Source organism: Rattus norvegicus, chromosome 8 (genome assembly GCF_036323735.1).
Source record: "Rattus norvegicus strain BN/NHsdMcwi chromosome 8, GRCr8, whole genome shotgun sequence".
Taxonomy (NCBI): Eukaryota; Metazoa; Chordata; class Mammalia; order Rodentia; family Muridae; genus Rattus; species Rattus norvegicus.
In genome coordinates this window covers 27710650-27723546 of record NC_086026.1, presented here as the reverse complement: position 1 = coordinate 27723546, position 12897 = coordinate 27710650, and the positions used below count along the sequence as shown (strand labels likewise).

Genomic DNA, 12897 nt, shown 5'->3' with positions numbered 1-12897 from the left:
TGCCCGAGAAAGTGGCTCAGGGTGGGGCAGGGCTCAGGGATAGACACAGGCTGGGTCCTGAGTGTGTCTCAGGACAGGAGATACAAGATGGGCTAAGGAAGCGACTAATGCGTGTGTGGCCTCTGGTTTCGGCTTAGTGACTTTTAAATTTTTTATTTTCATGATGAGAATTGGCGTTTTGCCTGTGTGGAGGTTGGAGGTGGGAGTGTGTAGGGTGTGTATGTGTGAATATCTCAGATCCCCTGAAACTGGAGCTACAGACAGTTGTGAGCTACCATATGGGTGCTGGGAATTGAACCTGGGTCCTCAGAAGTCAGTGCTCCTTCTCTGCAGTCCTGTTTGTCTTTCTGTTCTGTTTCCTTTGACTTGGGGTCTCACTGTGTAGCCCTAGAACTCGATATGCAGATTGGGCTGACCTTGAACTGATGGGAAACCTCCTGCCTCCTCCAAGTGCTGGAATTCAGACTGAATACAGTGCAGCTGGGGCTCTGGCTGGATGTGTAGAGTTCTTGCCTGGCACACATGGAGCCCTGGGTTGGGCCTCCACACTGTGTAACTGCCGTGATGCCTATCACTCTGGCTATGGAAGCAGGATGGGGCATTGATGAGGAGAGCTGATGGCTAGCAGGCTGACTGTTGACTGTGTGAGGTGTTAGGGCAGAAACATTGTATTGTCTTACCACCATTAAAATGTATCTGAGACTGTTGTAGGCTTCTAGGGTTTTGATGTGCTGAGTGTCCCCCTTCTTGGAGTACACTTCAGTCCCACGTAGTTTGTAGATGGCTTCTCTGCCCTCAAGTTCGTATTACACCTTAGCACCTCTACCAGCTGCCTGTAGGTTTGTTTGCAATGGTGAGATCAAATTCCACTGGTGGCTAATTAATTGGCCGTGGTTCTGCTCAGAGATTAAGAGACTGTCAGTCAGTTCTTAACCACTGTGAGGGGATCCATGCGTTTCTTCTGTACTAACGTGGCTTCTCCCTGTGCAGGCCTACAATTCAAAGACTAAAAGCTTTGAAGACCCTCCGAACCATGCCCGCAGCCCTGGGAACAAAGGCAAAGGAAAGGGGAAAGGTGTGTGCTTGTCCTGTCGTCCTCCTTGGTGTCCTTGTCCCATCATCCTCCTCAGTGCGGTTCTGTGAGAAGGCGCATGCTGGCCAGGCAGCACTGGAGCCTAGAGATTCCTGCCTCCACCTCCCAAATCCTGGGATCCTAGATGCCAGTGCTTGGGGGGCTGATTCAGGAAGGTCTCCCAAGAGGCCACTCTAGGTCTCATCTCTGAATAAGGCCTGAGGCGAGCAGTCTGGTGGCCCTTTGGATGGCTGATAACTATTCCTCCTCCAGGGAAAGGGAAGGGAAAACCTCAGGTATCAGAGCCCAAAGAGCCCGAGGCAGCCATCAAACTGCCTAAGCTGCGGACCCTGGATGTGTTTTCTGGCTGTGGAGGATTAACAGAAGGATTCCACCAAGCAGGTAAGCACACACTGGGTCAGACTCTGGCCTGTCTTTAGGGAGGCTTTAATGAGGTCCGCTGTCACGTGGGATGATGCACGTCTGATCAAATAGAATTAAAACAGATCTAAAACAGACCTGGCTTCGTGCCTTCCAGGCATCTCGGAGACGCTGTGGGCCATCGAGATGTGGGAACCAGCAGCCCAGGCATTTCGGCTGAACAACCCTGGCACCACGGTGTTCACAGAGGACTGCAACGTGCTTCTCAAGCTGGTCATGGCTGGTGAGGTGACCAACTCTCTGGGCCAGAGGCTGCCACAGAAGGGCGATGTGGAGATGCTGTGTGGTGGGCCGCCCTGCCAGGGCTTCAGTGGCATGAACCGTTTCAACTCTCGTACTTACTCCAAGTTCAAAAACTCCCTCGTGGTCTCCTTCCTCAGGTAAGCATGGACCACCACCCTGTCAGCTTGCTGTTGGGTAACTCCCAGTCTGGATGTAGGCTTGGGGGAGTATCCCCCAGGGGGAGCATCCCCCACCCTGTTGTTGCCAGTTCCCTGTAGGGGTTTGCAGTGATTATGTCCCTCCTGCTCCTACAGCTACTGTGACTACTACCGGCCTCGGTTCTTCCTCTTGGAGAATGTCAGGAACTTCGTGTCCTTCAGGCGCTCCATGGTGCTGAAGCTCACACTGCGCTGCCTGGTCCGCATGGGCTACCAGTGCACCTTCGGTGTGCTCCAGGTGGGCCCCTCACAGCAGGCAGAGGGGCGGAAGTGGCCTCCCCTAGTTCAGTCCCTGGGCTGCTGCTCCCCGTCGCTAACCAGGAGACGGTTGGGCTGTGAGTAGCGGAGGTCTGCATGCCCAGCAGTATGGTTGTGAAGATAGTGGCTCAGCTCAGGTGGAAAAGCATAGGTTAGCCAGGTATGGAGGCCCACACCTCTAATGCCAACTCTAGGGGCACAGGTAGGCACATCTGAGTTTGAGGCCATCTGGTCTACAGAGCTCTAGGATGGCCAGAGCTACACAGAGAAAGCCAGTCTTCTCTAGTCCTGGGAGGCTGGAGAAGAGGGATTCCATGCATTGAAGGCCGGCATCTCAGGATTTAGAGCTAGGCCGCAGCTCAGTGTGGTACATTGCCTTGGTCCTGTCCCCAGCACCCAGAGTGATCGTGGTTAGCTGGGACCCAGTTGGTAGAGAGCTCGTTTCACCATCAGGAAGCCTGGGTTCCATTCTGGCCACCACACAGACGTGGTTACGCACACTAACCATCCCACAAGTAAGAGGGGATTGTAGGTAGGATCAGGACTTGGTTTCTTCTTTGTCTACATAGCAAGTTTGTGGCTAGCCTGGGCTACAATGAGACCTTGATTCCACAATCGGACAACAAAATTAGCTGTTCAGTGGGTGCTGAACTAACAAGTCATGGGAGGCCACCTGGGATGAGCTTGGTGTTCCCAACCCTCGCCTCCGCCTTGTGCTCATCATCTTCATGACTGTCAGGGGTGGAGGGAGGGCTCTTGGCCTCCCCAGTGCTTTTTAATCGTCTTTGCAGTGTTCCCTGGGAGGGCTGGGATTGACCGGTGTAAGGTCAGTAAAATACAAGAGAAGCGGCCCAGCAGAATAGGATTTATCCAGAGCAAACACGGGATGGGAGCTTTCCTTCTGGTCACACAGAGGTCTTGTCATCCACTTACAGATGCAGGAGTTACCGTGAGGAGACAGGGAAGAGTCGGAAGACATAGTGATGGGTTAGCATTCCCCGGGGTCAGCCTTAACTGAGCTTGACAGAATCGGGATGGCAGGGGCCTATGCAGACGAGTGACTTTGCTTCTATAAATTCAACTTACTGTAATCTTGGGGGTTGTCCCCATTTAACCAAAATGAGAGTTTTGCAAATGGCATGGCCCTGGCTGACTGGGGCAAACTGTTACTGCTGGCCAGTGGCCGCCATGCCACTTGGTGAGTTGCAGGTATGCATATGCGTTGCTGCTTTCCAGTCTGGCTCTCTGAGAAGAGCCAGCTGGGCAAACACTGCCTAATGCCATCTCTCTTCCCCTGTTGCAGGCTGGACAGTATGGTGTGGCCCAGACACGAAGGAGGGCCATCATCTTGGCTGCAGCCCCTGGAGAGAAGCTGCCTCTGTTCCCAGAACCTCTACACGTGTTTGCCCCCCGTGCCTGCCAGCTGAGTGTTGTGGTGGACGACAAGAAGTTCGTTAGCAACATTACAAGGTAGGAGCTGTGCTCGGCCCCCACGTGTGGGAGAGTGGCTGTGACAGTGCCGAGCCCTCCATGTTTTGCTCGTGTTCCCTGGCTTACTGAGGAGATCTGTGTTGGACTCTGGCTGGAATCTCAAGCCCGGTTGGGTTTGCCTCACTCCACCTTAGGTCCTGCCTCACGTGCAGGCAGCAGACTTGAGAGGGGCCCATACCTCAGCTGCCCCTCACATCCTGAGTTCCAGCAGAGGCCACCACCCGCTTGACCTCTAATAGAGCACCTTCTGCTGCAGGCTAAGCTCGGGTCCCTTCCGAACCATCACGGTGCGAGATACCATGTCTGACCTCCCTGAGATCCAGAATGGAGCCTCAGCCCCCGAGATCTCCTACAATGGAGAGCCACAGTCCTGGTTCCAGAGGCAGCTGCGAGGGTCGCACTACCAGCCCATCCTCAGGGACCATATCTGCAAGGTAGCTAGCTTCCCTTCGGTCTTGCGAGAGCCTGGCCCAGCTTCTCTCCTGGGCTCGCTTACATCTCCGTAGCCTCAAGGCTCAACATCTCTGATCTCCTACCCGCACAGTGTCATTTTCAGATGGTCCAGGTTGACATCCAAATGTCCCCACAGCGCCCTCTTAACAGCGTTTCTGTATGGGCTTTTCCTACATCAGTCCTCGTGTTTGTGCTTCCCCGGCTGACTTCACACGGAACCTCTTTGTCCAATGCGCTCACCTCACATGTCCCTCCGGACATGCACCAGGCGTCCTCGGCCATCTCTCAGCTGGGGTTGGGTGGTTGTCTCATCCTGATGGAATCCGAGCCTCTGGCTCCCCTTTTGTGCTCCCTGAACTGGGTTTCAGCTGGGATTCCCTGTGTTCTAGGACATGAGCGCGCTGGTGGCTGCCCGTATGCGGCACATCCCGCTGTCCCCAGGATCGGATTGGCGTGACCTGCCCAACATACAAGTGCGGCTGAGAGATGGCGTCATAACCAATAAACTTCGCTACACTTTCCACGACACGAAGAACGGCTGCAGCAGCACCGGGGCCCTGCGTGGGGTCTGCTCCTGTGCGGAAGGCAAGACCTGCGACCCTGCTTCCAGACAATTCAACACGCTCATCCCCTGGTGCCTGCCGCACACTGGGAACCGGCACAACCACTGGGCTGGCCTCTACGGGCGTCTGGAGTGGGATGGCTTCTTCAGTACCACCGTCACCAACCCTGAGCCCATGGGCAAGCAAGGCCGGGTGCTCCATCCCGAGCAGCACCGGGTCGTGAGTGTGCGGGAATGTGCTCGCTCCCAAGGCTTTCCAGATACCTACCGGTTATTCGGCAACATCCTGGACAGACACCGGCAGGTCAGTCCATCCCAGAGCTTGTCACCAAGTAGCCTCAGCCTCGAATTGGGAGTAGGGGGCCACAGCTTGTGAGTCAGGTTGTGTGTGTAACTGTGGGTCAGCAGCAGCAATGCAATGGCACAGATGCCCTTCCCAGGCTTTAATGCTAGCACTGGGGAGGCAAGTACGTGGATCTCTGACCCCAGTCTAAAGAACTACATAGACCCTGTCTCGGACTGAGCAAGCAAAAACTGTCAGTGCCTGTGGTGTGTGGACATCTCAGTGTAGACCAAGTCCACAAAACTCAGGTCATGGTCAGGCCCCTGAGCCTGGTGTCAAGCTGACGTTACCTCCTTCCTTCCTGCAGGTGGGGAACGCTGTGCCACCACCACTGGCCAAAGCCATCGGCCTGGAGATTAAGCTCTGTCTGCTGGCCAGCGCTCAGGAGAGTGCCTCAGGTATGTGCCACCTTCCTGGAAGGCCACTCCAGTCACTGGGGCCTGTGTACACACAAGGTGAGAGTGGTAGAGCCGGGGCAGATGGCACAGTGGCCTTTGAAGGCAGTGTGAGCATTCTGACAAAGCCAGCAGGCACTGGCCTCAAGGACCGCCCCAAGCACTTGGGTGCAGGGACAATGAGGAGCTGTCTCAGCCCTGAATGTTTCCAGTCGCATACGGGTTCTCAAGGCAGCTTGAGCATCTGTGTTCCCCAGACGACTTCCTTTTCCTCTCTCCTCAGCTGCAGTTAAAGGAAAGGAGGAGACTACTACCGAGGACTAGTGCTCTCACCCAGAGCCCCACGTGCACTGATGTTTTTTAACCCGTCGAGCCCCATCATTTGAAGTGTTCTGCTCAGTGTCTGTGACCATGGCTGACACTAAGCTGTTGGAGGTTTGTTTTGTGACCAAGCCGTGTAGCACTTTGTGCATTCTGAATTTTAAGGTTTTGTTTTTTTGTTTTTTTGTTTTGTTTTTTTATTCTGTATTCTATCAGATCTGCCACTGTGTGGGTGGCAAGTGAGACTTGATGTAGTTTTATATGTTGTAATATTTCTTCAAAATAAAGCGCTTCTATAAAGCACCCAGCTAGTGATCGATGTCTCTGGCAGCATCCCCACTATCAGGGGATGGGGGAAGGGGCTCGTGTCCATGGACCCTCCACTGCAGCTACCTCGGTGGGTTACATTTCCGTGACTCCTTTCTGCCCAGTGAAAAGCAAACGGAACTTTCTAGTAGATCTTTCCAGAAAGCCCCTTAAAACCTCTTGGCTAATCTTCATGGGCACTTTGCCCTTTTTGTCTTGGAGTTGATCTTTTCTTGTGGTGTCTGGTAACAAAGCAGCCGTCCTGGGATCGTGATGTCGTAAGACCTGGATCATGGAGCAGGAAGAGAGACCATGGCTAAACCGCCCTCAGTACTGTCTATCTGCCCTATCTGCAGAACTCTAGTTGGTTTAAGACTTAGAAGACATTGGGGTTGGGGATTTAGCTCAGTGGTAGAGCGCTTGCCTAGCAAGCGCAAGGCCCTGGGTTCGGTCCCCAGCTCTGTTAAAAAAAAAAAAAAAAAAGACTTAGAAGACACAAGCCTACAAGAGTCTCCTGGGTCTTTGGATCTGACTCAACACACATAACTTTTTGATATATTGTGTAACCATGTCTGACCATTATATCCACTGTATAGCTCAGGCTGGACCACTAGTTGTGGCAGTCCTTCCAAGTGCCACTGTACTAAACTAGAGCAGTAATTTAAGGCCTCTGTTGCCCAGGCTAGCTTGGAACTCCTTTTTCTTGCCTCCTCTTTCCCAAGTCCTATATTTACAACTGTACCATCCCACAGGTCATTTGGAGGATGTGCTTCTGTGTAAATGGAAGCCTCTTTGCCTCTGCGGAGCAGGCATCCAGGCGGTATCAGGCCGTAGTCTCTAAGAGTGAAGTTGCAGGGGTGGCCTCCATGCTGGCATCTTGTGATGGATGTAGGCCAAACTTCCACCTCCACACACACTGGCCTGTCTCAGATGTTGGGCACACAGGCAATGGTGAAGCACTGGTCATTCTTCAGAGCTCAAGTTCAGGCTTTTCTTTCAGGGAACAGAAAGTCGAAGGTCAGACCCTGATCATAAAGTGCGAGATGGTTTGAGTTTGCTTTGAGACAAGACATCACATAGCACACACATGAGTGCGCACGCACGCACACACACACACACACCACAAAAAGACATGTAGCTCTGTCTGGCTCTGATCTGCCTGGCTCTGATCTGCCTGCCTGCACTCGCACCTATCCTCTGGGCTGCTGCAGATGGAACCAGTGCCAGGCAAGCACACTACCAGCTGATCCAAACCCCCAGCTCTGAAAGTTTCACGTTGAAACTTTATAGTACGATGATAGGTGGGCGTATGACACAGCTCGCATGTGGAAGTCATGACAACTTTGAGGTGTGTTCTTTCTCCTATGTGTGAGTTTGCCGGGCTCACACAACTGACACTCAACCACCAAGCCATCTTGTTCCTCCAGGAGTAGGGGTTTGCTATCTCTACTGAGTTAGTCTCACTGTGTCCCCTGGTGTCCGCCCTACTACTGTGAAGACACCATGACCAAGGCAACTTTAAAACAATTTTGGGGGCTTAGTTTCAGAGTTGAGTCTGACAATCATGGCAGGGCAGCAGTCTGAGCACAACGCTGGAGCAGTAGCTGAGATCTCCACAAGTGGGAGGCACCCCACAACCCCCCATGACACCTCCAATAAGGCCACTCCTTTAATCCTTTCCAAACAGTTCCACCAGGTAAGGACCACATTCAAATACAAGAGACCATTCTTGTTGCGGTTAGAAAATGTTCCTTTTTAATCTTATTAGTTCCGCGAGTCAGATCCGCTCACTCCTGCTACTCTACCACACGGTCCTCGAGCCACCCTCTCCTGGCTGTTTAGCCGCCCTCCACACAGTCCCCTAGGCAGCAGTTACCATACCTGGCACACAACCCATTTCGTTCTTCCTGGACCCACCTTGTTGTGTAATGACGTCATCCTACACATTCTCATTCAAATCACTACACCCTGGCTGCTATATCAACAATTCAGGTTGATAGAGGTTGGCCACACAAGATCTGCCTGCCCCTGCCTTCCAAGTACAGGACTAAAGGTATCCTTTGTTACACCTGAGGCTTTTAAATTCATTTGAGGGTGTGTGTCTGTGTGTGTATGTAGCCGGGTCTGGCCTGGAACTCACTGTACAGATCAGGCTGGTCTGAAACTCAGTGATCTGCCTGCTTCCCAAGTGCTGGGACTAAAGGTATGTGCCACCAGGGCCTGGCTGTGTAACTTATCGGTGAAGAAACTTGTATTTTCCACTAGTCGAGTTGACCAAGCATAGAAGCAGAAGTGGGAGAGACAGCTCAGCCATCAAGAGTAATGGCTACTCTTATGAATGAAGAACCTGGGTTTGGTTCCCAGCACCCCACATAATGGTTTACGACTCACCTGCAACTCTAGTCCTCAGGATCTGGCACCCCTTTCTGGCGTCTGTGGGTACTGCAGTCATACACACACAGATGCAAAACAAACATTTTCAACTTTTCGGGCAGCTGAATCTCTGTGTTTGAGGTCAGTCTTGTCTGAAGACTGAGTTCTAGAACAGCCAGGGCTACTCAGGGAGGTCTGATCTCTAAAAACAAACAACTCTGAGATAGTCTCACAGCTCAGGCTGGCCTTGAACTTCTACCCACTCCTGCCCAGGCCATCTGTGTGGTTACAGATCAGGAACTAGCAGCCTGGTGGCCTCAAACTGGCAATGATCCTCCTGTCTCAGACTTTCTTCCAGTGCTGAGGTTGCAGGTATGAACCACTGTTCCCAGCTGCATCTATACTGTCTGTTTCAAGGGATTCGTCCAGTATACAGCAAAGTGCTGGGCCAAACAGTGTCTGCAGCAGCTGCTGTTTCTCTTTAAGGTAAATACCTAGAAGTGGGTGGAATGCCACAGGATCTGAGATCCATCAAATCCCTGTGCATGCCGCAGAATTATATTCTGTCTTTGAGATCGAGTTTCCTAGAGCCCTGGCCATTCTCTGACTCTTTATGTAGCTGAGGCCAGCCTAGGCCTTTTGCCTCCACTTCTCAAGTACCAAGGTAACAGCCATGCCTCTCCACCCCCACCACACATACACACCCAGCCTCTAGAGGAGTTCAAAAGGCAGCCAGGCACGGAGGCAAAAACTCAAGCCTCAAATCTGCTACCTCGAGGGTAATGCATGGTGCCAAGATGAAGGTGAGTTTAAGCCACAGTGAAGGGAAAGGCATCAATGGTGGCGTGATGTTCAGATACGGTACAGGGACCATGAAGATGGCTCTGTGATTAACACAGTGCAGCTGAGCCTAATGGTGTGACTTAGATCCCTTGATCCCAAATGGTGGGAGACGAGAACCAATACCTGAAGTTATTCTCTGATCCCCACATAATCTCACACAATATTTAAAAATGTTTTAAAAATCTGTTTTAAGGGTCAGGCATGGAAGGTGCCCTTGACCTATACTCTGGAGGCAGAGGAGTGTGGATCATTGCTACGAGTTCAAGGCCAGCCCGGTCTACACAGTGATACCTTGCTTTCTTTTGTTTTTTAAAGCTTACTGAAGGACTGGACATGGAGGCTCATGCCTCTAATCCCAAACCTTGAGGAGCGGTTGGATTTCTGTGAGTTAGAGGCCAGCCTGGTCTAAAGAGCCAGTTCCCGGACAGCCAGGAGTTAGACTCTGTCTCCAAAACAAAACAGTCAAAAGCCAACCGTGCAAGCCATAGGTTGTAGTCAGTAGGCAGCACTCCTCCATGGCCTCTGCTTCACGCGCTAAGTTCCTGCCCTGACTTCAGTACAGGACTATAAACTGTAAGATAAAGCGAGCCCCTTTCTCCCTACGTGGCTTTCGGTCATGGTATTTATCACAGCGATAGAAACCTAAGACAGCACGCCCAGTATGCACTGGGGCTCCAGTGTTTGCCGTCATTCAAACACTGGGGAGGTAGAGGCAGGAGGATTGGTAGCTTGAAGTCATCCTCAGCTACCTAGCGAGTTTGGGGCCAGCCAAAGCTACACAAGACTCTGCTCCCCAGAAAAAGAGCGACACCATTTATTTAGTGGGTTTTTACTGTGTAGTGCAAGCAGCCTTTGGAGGCTCACTGCTGCTACCTCAACTGATGACGGGCATATGCAGCCCCCCCCCTCCACTACACAGCCTTCTAACAGTCACACCTTTGCATACAATTTGTCATAAGTTGTACTACTAGGTTCCAAGGAAAAAAATCCTATTAGTGCTTTATTTTTGTAACCTTTAAAAACTGCCTGGCCAGTTTTCTTTTTATTTTGTTACAAACAGGGGATTGCTCTGTAACCCAGGCTGGCCTCAGTCTTGAGAGAACACTCCTGTCTCAGCCGGGTGTGTGGCCCCGTGGGTCACTTTCCTAAAAACCCGCTTTGCAGCTGGCATTCTTTCCTTGGTTCCCCAACCTCCTTCCTTCTCTGACTGACTGTTCTACTCTGCCCTCTAGTGGCTACTGAGAGAAGCTTTCTCACAAGAAAACACAGTAAGGTACCTCAGAAAATCTTAAAGTGACTTTGTTCTCCAGCGTGGAGGACAGAGACCTCAAACTAACTCTTTTTTTTTTTCTTTTTCTTTTTTTCGGAGCTGGGGACCGAACCCAGGGCCTTGCGTTTGCTAGGCAAGCGCTCTACCACTGAGCTAAATCCCCAACCCCTCAAACTAACTCTTTAGTCTGTTTGTCTGTTTGTCACTTGAGTCACGACTCCACTCTGTTTCATCATGCCCAGCTGAGTTCAAACTCTTAGATTTTCTGCCTCTACCTCCCTAGCATTGGAATTGACCATTTTGTTTATTGCATCCTTAGAGAGAATGACAGTAAATGCCAAATGTAAGTTGATTATCCAACCTGCTTTTACAGCCATACCACCCATCCTTAGATGGTGCCTGACCTCTTCTGATTCCATTACACTTTCGTGTTGGCGTTCTTGGTCCTGAGGGTCCACTGAAGAAAGAGAACCACTTGAGGATGAATTAAGGCCTTTCTGGGCGCAGGGAAATCCAGTCTCTATGGACTGAATCTTGAACATCCTCACAAGATTTCTTCAAGGTCTTAGTGCTTCTAGAAAACAGCTATTCACGCTGGTGTTTACCCTAGACGCCATGATTCTACAAGAACTTCACTCCAATTCAGTGTGTGAGAACACACCACGGCATACGTGTGGGCTCAGAGAACAACTTGCTAGAGTCAGTTCTCTCCTTCTCCCAGATGGGTCCTGGGGTTGAACTCACGGCAACAGGCTCATGGAAAGCACCTTCACCCACTGAGTCATTGGCCAGCCCAAGATACAAGTTCTAAGTGCCGGGAGTATTGGCCATTACACACGGAGCTTGGAATGGGTGTCCCTGGAGGCAGAGAATCTGTTATAGTCTTCATTTACTTGATAAGAGCTTCACATGGGAGATAGTTTAAGGTGGCAGGAATAGAACTTACGACATGCTTTTGCAGCTAAGGAGGTATTGGGACCTAGGTAAAATATTTTAAGGCCTAGATAAAATGTTAGGGCCTAGGTGACTGTTACCTGGGTAGCCTACCATTATAAGGAAACTTTCCCATGTCTCTGCTGTTACTAAGAAACTTTCTAATGCCGAGATTGATTACGTATTCTGTTATGCTCTGTGCCCTTGGAAATCAATCATGATAGAAGTCAGTAGAACGGTTTTGTATCATGACCCACAATAAGCCTGGACCCGAATCGGCCACCCAGCAGCACTTCCTGAACCATACATAAGTTTCTATGGCACTTGCCTTTGTAAGCTGCCCCTGGGATGGACCCCAACATAAGAGAGACACCTGCACCAGTGTAAGAAACTATTTGGAACAAGACTTCCATTTTGAGTAGGAGTTGAGTAAAGATTACATTCCCAAGACCTTCCTGGGAACTGACAACCTCAGAGAGCAAAAAGAGACATGAGCATGGATAACTGACATCCTGGTTGGCAAGTTTTTTTTTTAATTAAAAGATTTATTTATTTATTATATATAAGTACACTGCAGCTGTCTTCAGACACACCAGAAGAGGGCATCTGATATCATTACAGATGGTTGTGAGCCACCATGTGGTTGCTGGGATTTGAACTCAGGACCTCAGGAAGAGCAGTCAGCGCTCTTAACCACTGAGCCATCTCTCCAGCCCCCTGGCTGGCAAGTTAAGACTTGAATGTTAGACAAGGCAAGTCCCCTGCCACAGTTGAATACCCCAACCATTGGGAGCAGGGTAAGTGTACAACAAAGACATGATCCCAAGGAAATCTGCCTATCCCTAAATCCTGATTGGTGAAATAACTTGGCACAGATGTTTGTGGATTTGGGGCTTAACAACCCTGCAGGATCTTAGCTTGGGGTTCAGTCCCTGAATCTGGAGTGTGACCTTGGTCAACCAGTCCTGGGATGTACGCTAAATAAACTGTCCGTGTCTGTCAGAGATTGGTGTTCATGTGGTTTGTGAAGCGATTCATTGACCCCAACAGGAGGCCAAGACTGCGGGCCTGAGCTGCAGGACCCACATAGTGGAAGGAGAGGCCTCCTGCAAAGTGTCCCCTGACCTCCACACGTGTACTGTGCATAAGGGTTTGTGAGTGCACAAGCACGGTGTCTTCAAACACAGTACAAACACACACGCAAGTTTGCATGATAAAACCTAGCATGCGTCACAGAAAAGGAAGCACAGGAGACCAGGTGGTCTGAGTCTATATCTTCTTCAACAAACCAGAGTCCTGGTATCATCCAAACAACACAAATCAAGGGCATTCTTTTTTTTTTTTTTTTTTTTGGTTCTTTTTTTTTTTTTTTAAGGGCATTCTTGATACATGTGCT

General features: G+C 50.7%; 1 protein-coding gene across 2 annotated transcripts in view; it reads left to right on the top strand.

Annotated features, from left to right (window-relative positions):
* The window catches only part of Dnmt1 (DNA methyltransferase 1), a 46609-nt gene extending 39859 nt beyond the window's left edge, over window positions 1–6750 (top strand). Inside the window, exons 30-38 of one of the 2 annotated variants that reach the window (NM_053354.3) lie at window positions 991–1075; window positions 1346–1474; window positions 1611–1893; window positions 2050–2191; window positions 3515–3681; window positions 3959–4136; window positions 4545–5021; window positions 5368–5458; window positions 5739–6750. In NM_053354.3, the coding sequence (NP_445806.3) occupies window positions 991–1075; window positions 1346–1474; window positions 1611–1893; window positions 2050–2191; window positions 3515–3681; window positions 3959–4136; window positions 4545–5021; window positions 5368–5458; window positions 5739–5779 (1593 nt within the window). In that variant the 3' untranslated portion in view covers window positions 5780–6750. Of the gene's footprint in view, window positions 1–990; window positions 1076–1345; window positions 1475–1610; window positions 1894–2049; window positions 2192–3514; window positions 3682–3958; window positions 4137–4544; window positions 5022–5367 lie in introns of both variants that reach the window. The other variant, XM_063266223.1, reaches the window with a different exon arrangement.
* The last annotated feature ends 6147 nt before the right edge of the window (window positions 6751–12897 follow it).